Raw genomic sequence first — 16,296 nt, forward strand, 5'->3', positions numbered from 1 at the left:
GAACTGTAAATCTACGGACACTTAAGTATTAATTAACTTTCAAATCTCGCTGTCTCAATTCAGAATAAACTAACAATCCTGACTAGGTCTATAAGCTACTTATAGAAAATAATTTGATGTAAAAAATGGTCAATAAAGCGGCTAAATATGGCTAAAACAACTAATGTTATTAGTGGAGTCCCCCCCCCCCCCAGGGTCCATTGTTGGGTCCATTGTTGTTTTCTGTATTCATTAATGATATTGATGATAGTATATCAGGCTTAATGTCCAAGTTTGGAGACGACACAAAGGTCGGCAGGGTTGTTAATGATACTAATGACAGCACGCTGTTGCAACAGGATCTAGAAAAGTTGAGTAGATGGGATGAGAGGTGGGAACTGAAGTTTAACATTGACAAATGTAAAGTACTGCATATGGGAAGCAGAAACACCAGAGTAATGTGTCAACTGTGTGGTTCTACACTGACATGTCAGATGAACTAATTAGACATGTGGCAGAGAAGAAAAATGCATGGGATACATATATACATATAAATATATGGTAGAGAGTGAAAAGGACTTGGGGGTAATTGTACAGGCAGATATGAATTTTTTTGAGCAGTGTAGATGGTCTGCAAGAGTAGCTCACGTGTCTTGTCAATGATATACAGGAATTTTTCTAGCAGGAAAAAGGAGGTGATTATCCCCTTGTATAAGGCAATGGTTAGGCCACACCTTGAGTACTGTATACAGGTCTGGAGGCCTCATTTTAAGAAGGATGTCGAGCTGTTTGAACGAGTACAGAGAAGAGCAACAAGATTAGTGAATGGAACAAAGGGTTGCTCTTACAAAGAAAGGCTTAAGTTTTGCAAATTACAGTGTCTGGAGACTAGGCACCGGCGAGGTGATCTGATTGAGGTGTATAAAGCCTCGAATGGTTTGAGCATGCTCAATGCTGATGGGATTCTTCCTCATGCTCAGAATCACCTGAGAGGGCATAAATTCAAATTGAGGAAGGAAAGTTGTAGGATGGATGTGTGGAAGTTTGCCTTTAGCCAGCGGGTGGTTGATTGCTGGAACAAACTTCCATCTGTTGTTGTTGTTGTTGTTGTTGTAGAAGTTGATAGCTTAAATAGATTCACTGCAGAACTAACTAGCCAAACATTTGGACCGAGCGGATGGGTGCAATAAGGGTTTTTTTTTTTTTTCCTTTGGCTGATGCTATATAAGCTTGCTTTCTTGCATCATGTGCTCTTGCTAATGAGGGATTTAAGCCATTTATTATTATTCCTTTTTCTTTTATTTTGTCTTATTCTTTTACTTATTTAATTCTTATCCTTCTCTCTTATTCTTTAATTATTCTTTTTATTTTTTTATAAAGAACACCAGATAAATCAAACCTGTTTAGTTCTAAGTTCATATTTTCTAGTAGTACCTCACATTTCATATCAATTTATATAGTGGTTTTGTAGCAGTTATGCTGTACTTTTGTTATAATTCGATACTCCATGGTTCTATTTCTAAAAAAATTCTCTAGGCTGATATGCAATTCCTCCATGTTGCGCATCATGGAAATGATAATAATAAAAGCAATATAATAACAGTATAATCAGTGTAATATATCAAGTTAAAATGTAAATTCCTTTGTTTTTAATTCAACCATATTCAGTGTTTCTTTTTTCATGTCAGAGTTATATTACCATAATTTCAGTCACTCAATATTATTTTGCAAATTGATTAAATTGAAACAAATTTTAAAAAAATTATTCCAACTTCATATTATTCTCTACAACTAAAATAATTTTCTCTTTTCCCAGATCAAACTGCCAGTGTTTTCTGAAACACTATCTGGTATCAAGCCAGTATATATTGCTGGAGGGTCTAAAAGTCTTTTTATTGGTAAGGTATTCATTGAACTGCATTTTTATCCTCGAAATATTTTTAAATTATAGGAATTCTTTTTGTCAATATTTATTTGTTATGAACATTACAGAATACCAATATTAATTATTTTGGAATTTTTTTTTTTTTTTTAAATGAAAACCCCAAACACTAGAGGTATTAGAACCTATTGTACTTAGTACCCTTGAAGGGTTGGAGGATGAGAAGACGAAAGAAGATATTTGTTGACATTAGACTTGAACTTCTGTAGACTAATTTTCAAGAAATACGTATAAAGGAAGGTTGTTCCAGAATACAGCAGTTTAATGAATAAATGAGAAGATGAAAAGTTGGTTCTGTGAGTTTGAAGTTGAACAGTAAATGGATGTTGGATGGTGGCGGCACGTGTTTGGACTGTTTTAAAAGGAGACATTGAATGGGAATTATAGAAGCCAATTCAGAAGAACAGTGCCCATGGAAGTATCTGTGGAAAAGGCACTAGCAGAAACAGAACATTTATGAGAAGATAGTGGAAATACTCTGTTAGAGATGAGTCATTAATTAACCTAACTGCCCGAATTGAATGTAGAAACCTGAGAGAGGTTTTGGGGGCACCACCCCCAGATGTCAGAACAATATTCCATGGTAGGGGGGCACCTCCGTAGCCAGGTGGGAAGGAGCAGCAGCAGTGCGTAGCACACGCTTCTTGATTAGACCGAGGTTCAAGCCCGTCACCACCAAATACGGAAGATGTGGAAAGGTCAGGGAATGACCACCGCATATCCCGGAGCAATATGGCCTTAGTTGCTAATGCTCCTAAAAACCAAATAACAAACAAACAACCATGGTAGGGTGGATTTGCAATTTGTACAGAGTTGAAGTGAAAAAGAGTGAAAGTGAAAACTGAATTTTTTTAGATGCAGAGGAAAAAATATTTGTAATATGCTCGTGCCAAGAGAGAGATTAGAAGTCAGGGTAATCCCCAAAAGAGATATCATCTTGCTAGAAATCGGTGTGTTACCAAAGATAAGGTTTGAAGGAGTTTTAGAACGATTGAAATCAACTATGTTGTCTTTGCCCCACCGGAGAATCACCTGAAGATCGGCATTTAAGGAATTGGTAGCAGATATTCGAGAGGTTGAAGCTGATTGAGCAGGGCAAAGTTTCTCAAACTGGAAAGGGGAATGCAATTTGCAAAGCTATGGATAGGATTTTCGGTCAGTGGAAGAAGGTCATTAATATACAAGAGGAAAAGAGTTGGGGAAAGAACTGAACCTTGGGGAACACCAGCATTAGAGCATTAGTGGAGAAGTTAGAAGACAGAGCATCTACCATCACCCTGAGTGAGCATTCAGAAAGAAAACTGGATAACCAATTACAAAAAACAGTTACCAAACCATAATATGGAAGTTGTTTAGAAAACCTTTATGTCAAACATGATCGATAGCCTTTGAGATGTCAAGAGCAACTGCTTTTGTTTCACTGAACTTTTCCATTGAATTTATCCATAAATAGGTAACATAAGCCAGAATATCACCAGTGGATTGACACTGATGGAATCCATACTGGCAATCGTTGATCAGACAGAAGATTTCTAGATAGTTTAAGAGTTAATGGTTAATTGATTTCTCCATTATTTTAGAAAGAGAAGAAGTAATTGCAATGGGACGATAATTGTATGGGAAGGATTTGTCACCCTTTTTAGGAACTGGCTGGATATGAGCAAATTTCCAAGCAGAAGGAAAACACCTTTGGAATAAGAAAGTGAAAAAAGGCGGCAAAGGACAGGAGTAAGTTCAGGAGCACAGGTTTTGAGAACAAGTGGAGAAATACCATTAGGACCTGGAACTTTATTAGCATCAAGATTCGTCAAAATCCTTCTGTCATCCTTTTCACGGAAGACCACAGGAGGCATCGAATAGAGCGTGTTGCGAATGGTGGGAAGTGTTTTGCCAAGATCATTAATACATGGGATGCTAGCTGGTTGACTTTATCCTTGGCTGAAGTGACAATAGAACCATCTGGTTTAGACATAGGTGGGAGCAGAGATGGGCAAAAGCTGCGGCTAATAGCTTTGCCAAGAGACCAGAATTCTCGGCTACCATTAGGGTAAGAAGCAAGTTTTCTACTCTTAGCCTGTTCAAAATCTAATTTGGACTGATTAATAACTGCTTTACAATTTTTGTGAGCTCTGGTGTAGACAGTAAATGAAACTGAAAAATTGGAAACAAGCCAAATGCAACATTCTTCTCTTGAACAGCCTTAGCACATTTATTGGAAAACCAAGGTTTAGATAAAGGACAAGATTTTAAAGTGGAGTGTGGAATAAAGGATTTCATTCCTAAAAGAATGATTTCACTGACACGATCTGAGCAAATGTTGACATCTGAAGTTTTGAAACAGTAATCCGACCAAGGAAAAGAAGAAAAGGAATCTCGCAGATCATCTCATTTTGCATTCTTGTAATGCCAAACAACACGAGGTTGGGAATAGCCATGAGATAAAGGCTCCATTGGAGAAGAGACAGTCACCAAGTTGTGATCTGAGGTGCCTACAGGACCACTCACTTTGACCATGTACTTAGAAGGGTTGTTTGTGAGAAAAAGATCATGCATGTTGGTTGTATGATTTCGATTGTCCGGTATTGTGGTAGGTAAATGAACAGTCTGTGCGAGGTCATTAGGAAGTGCAAAAGCCTCAGCATCTCGACCAGCTGGGGCTCTGTAACTAGAAAACGGAAGCCAGCTGGAGTTGTGAACTTTAAAATTACCAAGGAAAATTGCCTCACTGTTAGGAAAGTTGGACTGGAGAAAGTCTAGTTGCAAAGAGCAGAAGTCAAAAAGTTCCAAGTGATTAGTAGAGTTTGAAGAACGGTAGAGATGACAGATGAATTTAACAGGATGAGTTAGAGATATTTTAAGCCAGAGAAGATTGAAAAGAGGAGATTCCAAATTACCAAATCACTGACAGGGAATATCGGGAGGGACATGTGCACAAATACCACCTTTGAGGCGAAAAGAATCATATAGCGAATAATTTGGGCAACTGAGATGAGCAGCTGTTGAATCAACCGATAACTGAGATTCTGTCAGAAAAAGTACATAGGGTTTGGCAAACTGTCAGTGGAAATGGACAACATTGAGATTAGAACTGAGACCACATATATTTATGAAATGAACTAGGAAGTGTTTGGGAGGTTTCAATCTTTTTGCAGATAAGTTTGCTTTATTAGTTGGACAATTTATGTATTCAGTAGGAAGAAAAGGTGGTGAATTTTTTGGATATGGCGTACACATGGTAAGAATATACTCAGATCCTTAACATAATATGGCCTCTACAATGTTCCCTGAATACACACTACTCGGACTCCTTCCAGTCATTGTCTGCCAGAGTAGAGGCAATTATATTATACACTAGCTGATCCAGAAACCTCTTAGAGTTACCAATAGATTTGGTCCTACTAACCAGCAGCCATCCTATGAACACCGTTTTAGAGCTGTACCCTCGAAATGTAAGGAAGTTTGGATCTCGCCATGGTGTTCATCATAACCTCAAAAGAAATCATTCATACTGCATGATGGAAGAGATGGTGAGGGTTGACCGGAACTTTGCTGTGGAGATTAAACATGGGTTCCACCACTTCAAGCCTCCAGTAAGCAAAGTGGTTGTATTGCACCAGTTGATGAGAGTCATCTACCACCTAGTATTGCTTGATAACACAGAGGAGCGGCATTCCTCTGTGTGGTGTGGGCACTACACCTTGAACCCTGCTTATATTGGTTCACACCTGGGTGGTCACCCACACTGTGCTTGCGCATTGGAGTTATACCCAGGATTACTTACAGCCCCCACCACCGTGAAGGTGCAAGCCGAGGATTTGGTTGTCACAGACCATCTGGACTTCGCCGAAATTAGGTCCACTTGACTTGAGCGTCACCTGAATATCAGTTCCATCAGCATTTTAGACCCCCCCAGGTAGCAAGTACAGCTTGTCTGGCATATCAGAGAGAATGTCTGCGACAGCCTCAAGTACCAAGGAATAGATTCACATCTTTGCTATTGTGACTGAGTGCCAACAAAAATTTAAATCCATTGAACATTATTATTTAATACTAGCTCTATTCCTTGGTACTTTGTTAACCCCAAAGGGGATATAGTTCCCAGAACCATATGGAATTGCATCTTGGGCCTGCTTCTATTACTTATCCTTTTTTTGCTATATGCCTTACTGGTATACCCGAACCACACCTTATCGGATGTGCAATTATGCTTCTGGTGCATCTGAATACTATTGACTGATGCTGTGTTCCTCTCTTTATGCCATTTTACTTTCTTATTCTAAATTTTACACTCTGTTAATGCTTAGAGCAATTTGAAGGCAATTGTGGGGTTACTATTTCTACCCTTCATTTGCTTAAATTAGCATATGTTTATTTCATATCCACTTCTGCCTTTTGATAATGTATCATCTTTATACAATATGGCCTTTTGGCCAATCTTTAGGGCCTGCTATAACTGGCCAATAACATCAAAAACAGATAGTTTTTGCTAATTATTATTTGTCATAGCTCTTGCTTTTTTTCCACTGCTTGACTAGCCTTTTTTTTTTTTTTTTGCTCCTACTATAGCTTTTCTCTCATAGATTTAAATGAAGAAAAAATACAGAAATCAGATTGTTTTGAATTTTAAATTCCATTTCTTTAGTGTAATATTCTATTTTATTTAGTGAGCAATGTAAAAGATCATTAATTTTATGAGTTTGTTTTGCTTATTCTTTCTCTCATGCATACTCATTAAAATAATCTCTACTTACAACTTTGAAGAATTGCATTAAGTAAATCTAAATTGGAAATAATTTCAATTTATACAATTTATGGAAGCTATAAAATATACTGTGCATTCCTAATACCATTGCACAAGTAAAAATTTTATTATTTTGTAGTTTCACAGGATGGAAAAATTTATGCTTGTGGAGAAGGAACAAGTGGTCGTTTGGGTCTTGGTCATTCTAATAATATGTCTTTACCCAGACAGATAACATCACTTGGCCAGTATGTTGTCAGAAAGGTAGCTGTGCATTCTGGTAAGTTAGCTTTCAAGTTGTAGCTAAAATTTCATTATTTAAGGATATTTTAAAAAGTAAAATGAGAATTGTTATTCGTATTTCACAGGTGACTGTAGTATTCCTTGGAACAAGGAATACTACAGTCATTTGCTGATATGTAAGATGGATTTTTGATGTGAAAACATCTATGGCGGCACTAGAGTAAAATCTGTTGGTAACGAAATTTTCTTAGGGTAACGGAAATGACGCAGTTGATTGTTAACGAATTTTTTTACGGAAATGATGCAATTGATGTCCCTTTCTATTAGGTGGCTGTTAGATTTTAAATGGTGCAAATGACTTCACTTCCTAAATGGCACTAGCAAATCTAACTCAGTCACTAATGTTGATTCGGTAGAGTAAGTAGTTGATTCAATAGAGTAAGTTCATACTAAGATATTGAAATGACATCACTTTCTAAATGACGCCAACTCACTCGCTAACGTTGATTCGGTAGAGTAAGCAGCTGGTAGTAATATTATGCAAGAATAAAAGCAGCATATTATGCAAGAAAGTGGGTAGTAATATTATGCATGAAGAAATTGAAGACTTTAATAAAATTTGCTTCTGAACATTTTGATCAACATCAGCCTTCTAAGCAGCGTAAGTAATTTTCGATCAAACCATTCAAAAATTTAAATGGTTTTACTCTAGTGCCGCCAGAGATTTTTTCACATGAAATAAAACATCTTTCGTGCATACAGATACACACTCTGTTTTTTTTTTTTTTTTTTTTTTTTAAGTTATATGCTGATATGTAAGATGAATTTTTATTTTTATGTTAACCCCAAACATGAATGGTATCAAAACCTATAGTACTTAGTACCGAACATGAGTTGAAAGAGATGGGTAGAGAGGGGATGGCAGAAATTTTGCTCTCTAGACAGTGAAGTCTAAAGTAAGCAAACTGGTGTGGTATTGCACCAGTTGATGCAAGTCATTTTCCAAATCCTAAGCTGTATTGCCTCTCAGAAAAAGCTGGTTAATTCTTAAATGACTTGTGACCTAGCAAGTTCTTCTATTCCTTTGTAAAGTTCTGTTGGTCAGCTGTTTCTTCAATGCTGATGACTTGTTTAGGACTGTATCCAAGTGCTTCAATAATTTGAAAAACTTGCAGATGTAACTCTCTATCAGTTGGCTATCAGAACTCAATCACTCAAAACCAAAATGAATTAGCATTAATAGATGGAGGGGAGGGAATTGCTTTTCCATACATCTGCTCTTATTACACTATTCTTGCCCCCCCCCCCCCAGAAGGGAGGTGGGAAAAGTGAGTCAAGAGTGATAATTCCAGCTGCTCCTTAAATTTTGCCAGACACTCAACCTCAATAATTTAGGTGTGCAGTTTATTCTAGTGTTCAACAACATGCTCGCCACATATAAAGGTCTTTCAGAGATCCATTTTATTTGTTCCCATTTCAGTATTAGAATTCCGTGGTCATACATTTTGCTACTCTTTTCTTTTGGTGCATTCATCAGATGCCCTCTCCCCCTCCAAAATTATACCTAGTTCCTCCACTTTGTAACCCACATCTTTGTAGTCTCTTATATGGATTTTCCTTTCGCTGTTCTGGCCCAAAAGGCCACATTAGCAAAGGGAAATCCTTGAAATCATTGAAAGGCCCAAAGACAGATGTCTCATCTGTTGTCCATCCTTTTGTCTTTTTGAGAAGCTTAATGTCTTTTGGTCATATTTTGTAAGAATACTTTTGGTCACATAGTGTAGAAAACTTTGCTGTGTATGAGTTGGCAATATCTTTTTGTTATATAGTTTAGAAAACATCACTCTACATGAGTCAGCAAAATCCTCAGTTGTGTGTATTCAACTAAAATCAAACTAAGTTTAATGAAGGTATAAAATAGCAAAATAAGTTTAATGAAGGTATAAAAAAAAGCAAATTAAGTTTAATCAAGGTATGAAAAAGCAAACTAAGTTTAATCAAGGTATGAAAAAGCAAACTAAGTTTAATCAAGGTATGAAAAGCAAACTAAGTTAAACAAGGTATAAATTAAATATGGACAGACCAACTAATGGGCCGACCGGGCTAGCCGGGTGGGTAAAGTACCTGCCTGGCAACTCAAAGGTCCCGGGTTTGAATCCCGCCTTGGGCTTGGATCAAAGTACTGCAAAAACCTTGGAGGTGCATTATGGCCACAGATGCCGATGTGCCAACAACTACCAAAAAAAAAAAAAAAAAAAAACCAACTAATGAAATCTAAAATTACTTTTATACCATCTATTGAAGATTATTGCTAAATGCAGCATACCATGTTTGATAGATGTTAACTGCTACCTGCAACTAAGCAATTAAAGAAAATTTAAAAAAAAAACCCCGAAATTAAAAAAAGATTAACAACAAGAACCATTACTCAACTGGAGAAGTACAGTGGCATGGGATTCTGCAACATAAGGTACAACAGCCACCCAAAATAGCACCAGGAAACCCTACCTTGCACCACCCACATGCAGACACTGACTAAAAGAAATAACACAAAAGAAAGTTTTGGTTTCCCAGAAATTTTGTGTTATTTCTCTTAGTGAGTGACAACTTCACATGACATCTGCTCCATTGAAAATTCCTGAGCATTCACTTTTCTGTCATGACCTGTTTTTTACCAGTGAAACAATCATGGATGCAAACAAGGAAGACAGATTAAACTGAAAACATGCTTAAATGTGGTTGACATCCATCATTCGGGGAAAAAAACTGTAGTAAAGTAAAAGGCAAAATATAAATTTCAGTGTTAGATGGAGCCATAGTAATGCCTAAACTCAAAAACTTTGAGTTTAGGCACTACTATGGTTTTGCATATTTGCAAATATGCAAAATAAACTTACTAACTCAAAAAATATAATAAAATAAAAAAAAATAAATTATAACTCTGCTTAAATAACCAAGGTTATTCAGACTGAAAAATAGAAAACATGACTAAATTAAAAACTAGATAAGAGTAAGGATAACCAAGTTATAATAACAAATTATAATTCTGCTTAAATAACCAAGGTTATTCAAACTGAAAAATAGAAAATATGACTAAGTTAAAAACTAAATAAGAGTAAGGATAACCACGTCAAAGATATGAAATGTGATACGTGCTGAAGAACACAAAGAAACAATAAACAGACTGCTGTCCATATCAAAGCTAAATCAGGGTATAGATTGAATGTGGTGTAATCAGCTGTTGAATTAAAATTAAACACTTATACCATATATCAATATTGCTGCTAAATGCAACAAGTGATTCTTGAGAGGGTGCTAAAGTAACACAAAAAGTTTGGAAAATCACAGTGACAACTTGATCATAGAATATCTGCCACTGTGAAAGTTGCCAAACATTCCCATTCAAATTATAACCTGCTTATTTACAGAGAATGACTGTGGATGTGAATGATAAAGGCAGATTGAACTGAAAGTATATATATTTAAATATGGTTGGCATCCTGTAACCAGGAAACAAGTCATGCAGACATTTAGGAATTTTCATAATGATAGATGTTTCATGATTAAGTTGTCATTGTAGTTCTCTCCCAAAACTATCTTTTGTGGTATTTTTCTTAAGTGTCACTGTTTGTTTATAGGTGATGCACTGTTAGGTTTCTTGGTGTTATTTTAATATTTCTTTATTTAAATTGCTTGTTTGCAGATAGCAGTTAGTATGTCTCAAGTATCACTTGTTGAATTTACCATTATTCTTCATATGTGCTGTAAAAGTACTTTAATTTTAGATGTCAAGCTAAGATTTCTACAAGATGCATCAGCCTTATATTGCAAATTAAGTCGTCATGATTTGGCACAGTCTTTCGCTTCACATAAATAGCCTTGTTCTCTTGAAGTACATTGCTGTTTATTACATAATGTCTACCATTATCCAGAGATGGCCACTTCAAATATTATTGTCTGTTCATTAGATGGTTAACTAGATACCATCAGTGTAGTATCTGACAGACCAGTGATGAAATGTAACCACAATATGAGGGTGCCAAAAGGTATTAATATATTTCAAATTAAAGTATATTTAGAGAAAAGGCTTTTGTTCTAAATTACAATGGCAGCCACACAAATTGATTGCTATAAATTTTTTTTTTTTTTGCTAAATAAGCATTATAAGAGAAAATAATTGTTCCTGTAGAATAAATTTTCTCATTAAACTGGCCTAAAATGAATAAATACTGTATTATATGGCTTACAGAAATTACAAAACCATCTATTTAGACATTTATTTAAAAAAAAAAGTCATAGAAATGCACTACAGGCTGCATGATCACCTTTACATCATGACCAGTATTTTGAGTTAACTTTAACTAAAAAAATATTAATTAACATTAACTGGAAAAATATTAAAATAAATGATGCTAGCAAACATAAGGTTGTGACATAAGCCTATAGGTTTCTTATAAATGATTGGTATTTTGTTGGTCCACCCTGAGTTTTTTCTGCTTTGCCTGTCTGACATTGAGTGCATCAGATTCTTTATCCAGTCATTGCTTATTTCATAGTACTAGACATAAATAATGGTTTCTTGCCATGTTACCTTGCTTCTTTACAGCATTTTTCTGAAGTGGAGAGGGGTTAAATCTGAGCTGTTTCCTTTTTCCATGATAGACAGTAGATATAGGCATCAAACAAAATTATTCATCTGAAGATAAAGAAGTATAGTATTTAGTACAAATTAATAATTAACATATTGGAAACTGCGTGACACGATTATCTAAGGTACTTACATTGCCTGTGATGTGGCAAGGAGCAGAATCATGCTTGAAAAGAAAATACAGCTTTTGTTTCCTGAAAGTGATCACTGCTACCAGGCAGAACTCTCTTATAAAATGGGTTTTTTTTGGCAGTAATCCCCATTAACACTTCCCTTTAAAATGTGTATTCTGCCCAATGGTTTGATAGTTGTATATTCCCAATCCATCTGGCTCAATGCAAATGCCACTGTCCATCCATGTGGTCAAGATGATAAGCTCCACTGAATCTGCACTTAAATAATGATTCCATCCAATCCATGAATTTTCAGTTTGGATTCATTACAGCTTACAGATGTTTTGACTCAGTTGTTCAATTAGCTTGATTTTAAAACCCAAGTTAGGTGTTTTTTCTCTCATGGATATGGCCAATAAGGGCTTCTTGCAAAGTCGTATGCTACTCATGACAAGTCTTTGTTGGACAGTTATTTCACTTGCTTTTATGCTAGTTCCCCCCTCCACGTGACTTTTAAGTCTGTAGAGCTTACGTGATGATCATGAAGCTTTAAACATTTTAAAAATCTATACTGTACTGAAGTATTAATTTCCTTCATGCTATTCTAGATTTTCTTTTGACCTTTCTGTTATCACATTTCTTTTAAAGGATTCTAGACATAGAACTAATTACATCCACTCTTTTTAGAAATATATATTCCTTTTTCTTTTCTTTTTTTTTTCCTGAGAGTAAACTGCTTGCATTCCATATTGTTGCTGAATGGAAACTGATGGCACATGCAAAAAAGTTGATCCTTTTATTAGTATTAGACATATAGTGCAAGGAAACCACGGGCTTTTGCAGCAGCGGACAAAAAAAAAAAAAGAAAAGTAGGTAACGAGGTACAAATTTTGCACTTCCCTGCTCATGTATCCAGGGAAACTATCCAGTTGACCTTGAATTTCTTCAACTTGTCAGCCTCAACTACCTGTGGAGGCAACCTGTTCTAGTAATCAACAACTCACTAGCTAAAAGAAAGCTTTCTACGATCTAGTCTAAACCTCTTCCCTGTAATTTGAATTTATGCCCTCTAGTTCTGGAATTCTTTATAACAGGTCCCCTTGAAGGTGCCTGTTTGTCAAACTCTGTAGCCCACATAATTGGAGTCTTTCTTTATATTGTTGGCCTTTTGCTGATCTCACCATGTGAGTTGCCCATCTTTGGATCCTTCAAGAAGCTCAATGTCCCTTTTCAGATGTCTCCATACTTGGACATAGTATTCCAAATGGGGTTTTACAATTGCCTTATACAATGGGATTCACTATTTCTACAGCAGAGGTTCCAAAACTATGGCCCACAAGGAAATTTTATGCACTAATATTTTCTTGGTTGCCCAAAATTAACAGCAAATATCAAACATCATTACACGAATTAAAAGCAGGTATGCTGCTCTCATAAGTACTTTTAAATTGTGAATAATTCATCATATTTATCTACTTTCCTGACATTAAGAAAAACTTGAATAATTGTGTTTTGTAATAGTAGCAACAATAATAATTGTTATTATTATAAAATGTGCATATAAAAACTCGCATTATAAAATGCGAGACAGCTTTTTGGATCTGGCCCCCCCCTACCACTCTGAATATTCCTATCTTACCCTCCTTTCAGAAAGTTTGGGGATCCTAGCTCTACAGGATATTGTTTAATAAATCATTGATAGGACACCTTCGGCTTTCATGACCGCCTGTTTACACTGCTCAGAAAATTTCATAGCTGCCCATATTGTAACTTCCAGATTCCTTTCTTCTACTATTTTTTAATTCAACTCCACTAAGTTTATAATTTATTTTGGGGTTGTTATTTCCCAAGTATATGACCTTGCATTTTGCTGCATTAAAACATAGCTTCTACTTTTCTGAACATTCCTGAAACCTGTTCTAGTCATTCTGAGGGAGCCCTGATCGATATCATTTATGAAAATCAGAAACAACATCAGTCCAAGAACCGATTCTTTGGGGGATTCCTCTTCTGATGTTACATTAATCTGAAGAATATCCATTAATCAGCACTCTCTGATTTTTGTTCTGCTGCGATCCTGTAATCCCTCTTAGAATCTTTCCAGTAATCCCAACGTGTTCCAGATTATGAAGTAACCTTTAATGAGGGACTGAGTTATACATAGGATGATGCAAAAACTTAGTATTAATTGCATATGTTATGCATTTTGCAAATGAGAGGCATTCAGTATTTGAGTATAACACAATTAGCATTAGCATCAGTTCAGGCATATGATGCAAGAAAGCAAGCTTATATAGTTATATACTCCAAATGTTTGTGTCTAGTTCAGCCTTGAATTTATTTAATCTATCAAATTCCACAGTAACAGATGGAAGTCTGTTCCAGCAATCAGATCTACCTCAGAACTACCTGCTGGCTAAAAGCAAACTTCCACACATCTAATAGTAGTAGTAGTAGTAGTGGCATGTGATGCAAGAAAGCAAGTGTATGAACTTATGCAGCATCATCCAAAAAAATATAATCTATAACTGTCTTTCCTCAGTTTGAATCTATGCCCCCCTCAGGTTCTTAATCTGAGTAAGTGGAAGTATCCCATCAGCATTGAGCCTGCTCAAACCATTCAAGGCCTTATACACCTCAATCAGATCACCTCCCTGGTGCCTAGTCTCCAGATGCTGCAACTTGCAGAATTTAAGCCTCTCTCTCTTGGTAAGAGCACCTCATTGTTCCTCTCACTGATCTTGTTGCCCTTCTATGTATTTGTTCTAGCAACTCTACATCCTAAAATGAGGCCTCCAGACCTATACACAATACTCAAGGTGTGGCCCGACCATTGCCTTATACAAGGGGGATAATCACCTCCTTGTCTCTGCTAGCAAAATTCCTATATATCATTGGCAAAACTCCATGACCTGATCTGGCAGCCCATCTGCACTGCTCAGAGAACTTCTTATCAGACTGCACAATTACCCCAGGGACTTTTTCATTCTTTACCTCCCTGAGTGTAGTACCACACAGTTGCTACATTTCTCTTGGGTTATTGCTACCCATATTCAGTACTTTGCAATTGTCAATGTTAAACTTTAGTTGCCACTTCTCAGGGCCATCTGCCTAAGTTTTCTAGATCTTGTTGCAGTAGCACACTGCCATTACTGTCATTAACAACCCTGCCAACCTTTGCATCATCTGCAAACTTTGATATTAAGCTTAATATACCTCCATCAATATCATTGACAAATATACAAAACAACAGTAGCTCCAATGCCGAACCCTGGGGGAATCCACTAATAACATTAGTCCATGTAGAGCAGTGTCCATTTACTAACACTCTCTGCCTGTCTCCCACGCAAACATCCCTTTATCCATTGCAGTAACTTGCTCTTAATGCCATACTGCTCCAATTTGTAAAGCAGTCTTCCAGGTGCAATAGTATCAAAAGCTTTCCTGAAATCCAAGTATATGATATCAAAATTATTTTTTCAATCCAGTTCCTTTGTGACCACATTGTAGTATCCAATCAAATTGGTCAGACAAGACTTCCCCTTAACAAATCCATTCTGTGTCTGAACTATTACTGCAGTCTTCTGAAGGTGATCCTGCATCACTTCTTTAATCAGTGACTCCGTTATTTTCCCTGGAACAGAAGTTAAAGTAACAGGTCTGTAATTATTTGTGTCACCCTTTGAACCTCTTTGTGAATTGGAGATACGTTTCCACATCTCCAGTCCATGGAGACCTCCCCTGAATCTCTGGATTCTCTCATAATTATGGCTAAGGGTTTACTAACTTCCCTCGCTGCCTCCTTCAATGTAACTGGATAGATTCCATCCACCCCAGGTGCCTTTTTAATGTTTAACTTCAACAATTTCTTTTCCACTTTGTTCTCCATTATTACAAAATCATTTAGCTCCCTGTTAGAGTTTAGTAAACTTCTGTCCTCCCTTTCCTTACAGAATTCCTCATGTGTGAATGTAGATGCAAAATACTTATTCAGTTTGTCACCTATCTGAGCAGGATCATCAACAGTCGAACCACAAAAACTCAAATTGACCAAACTGATTCATTCCCTTCCTTCTGGAGTTTACATAAGTAAAGAAAGCTTTGTTGTTTTTCTTTGCATCCTTTGCCAAGAATTTCATGTAATTAGCCTTCGCTTGCCTATCCTCCTTTGTGACTTGATTACAAACTAGCTTATATCTGCCATAAGCTTCTATGTCACCTGATAATTTATATGCATCCCATGCAATTTTCTTCTCTGCCACGAGCCTCATTAATTCACCTGACATCCATTTAGGTCTAAGTCTTAACCAGTATTTTTTAGTTGGTATGAAAAGCCTAGTAGCTTCCAAGATTAATTCCTTGAAGGCTTCCCATTTAGAATTCACCATTGGTAACATCATCAGTCGATCCCACTGTATAGAATTTAAAAACTGTCTGAGACCACTGTAGTCACCTTTAGGAAAACAAAATCCCTTCCCTTTACCATTGATGGTAGTTACATCTTTAAATAAATCCCACATCATACAGTGATCACTGTCACCTAGTGTTTCCTTTATCTGCAAATTCTTAATGCATGGTTGCCCCTTGAACATTTTTCTGTAAAAACAATCCTCCAATAAATCCACAAAAT

At 36.4% G+C, this 16,296-nt stretch overlaps 1 protein-coding gene across 1 annotated transcript in view; it reads left to right on the forward strand.

Moving 5' to 3' along the window:
* Nucleotides 1–16,296, forward strand: part of HERC2 (E3 ubiquitin-protein ligase HERC2) — a 971,627-nt gene that overhangs the window by 547,891 nt on the left and 407,440 nt on the right. Inside the window, exons 51-52 of the mRNA XM_090372402.1 lie at nt 1,796–1,877; nt 6,802–6,942. Of these exons, the coding sequence (XP_090228528.1) occupies nt 1,796–1,877; nt 6,802–6,942 (223 nt within the window). The remainder of the gene's footprint in view (nt 1–1,795; nt 1,878–6,801; nt 6,943–16,296) is intronic.

This window comes from Mastigoproctus giganteus, chromosome 1 (genome assembly GCF_048544385.1).
Source record: "Mastigoproctus giganteus isolate SK-2022 chromosome 1, ASM4854438v1, whole genome shotgun sequence".
Lineage (NCBI taxonomy): Eukaryota > Metazoa > Arthropoda > Arachnida > Uropygi > Thelyphonidae > Mastigoproctus > Mastigoproctus giganteus.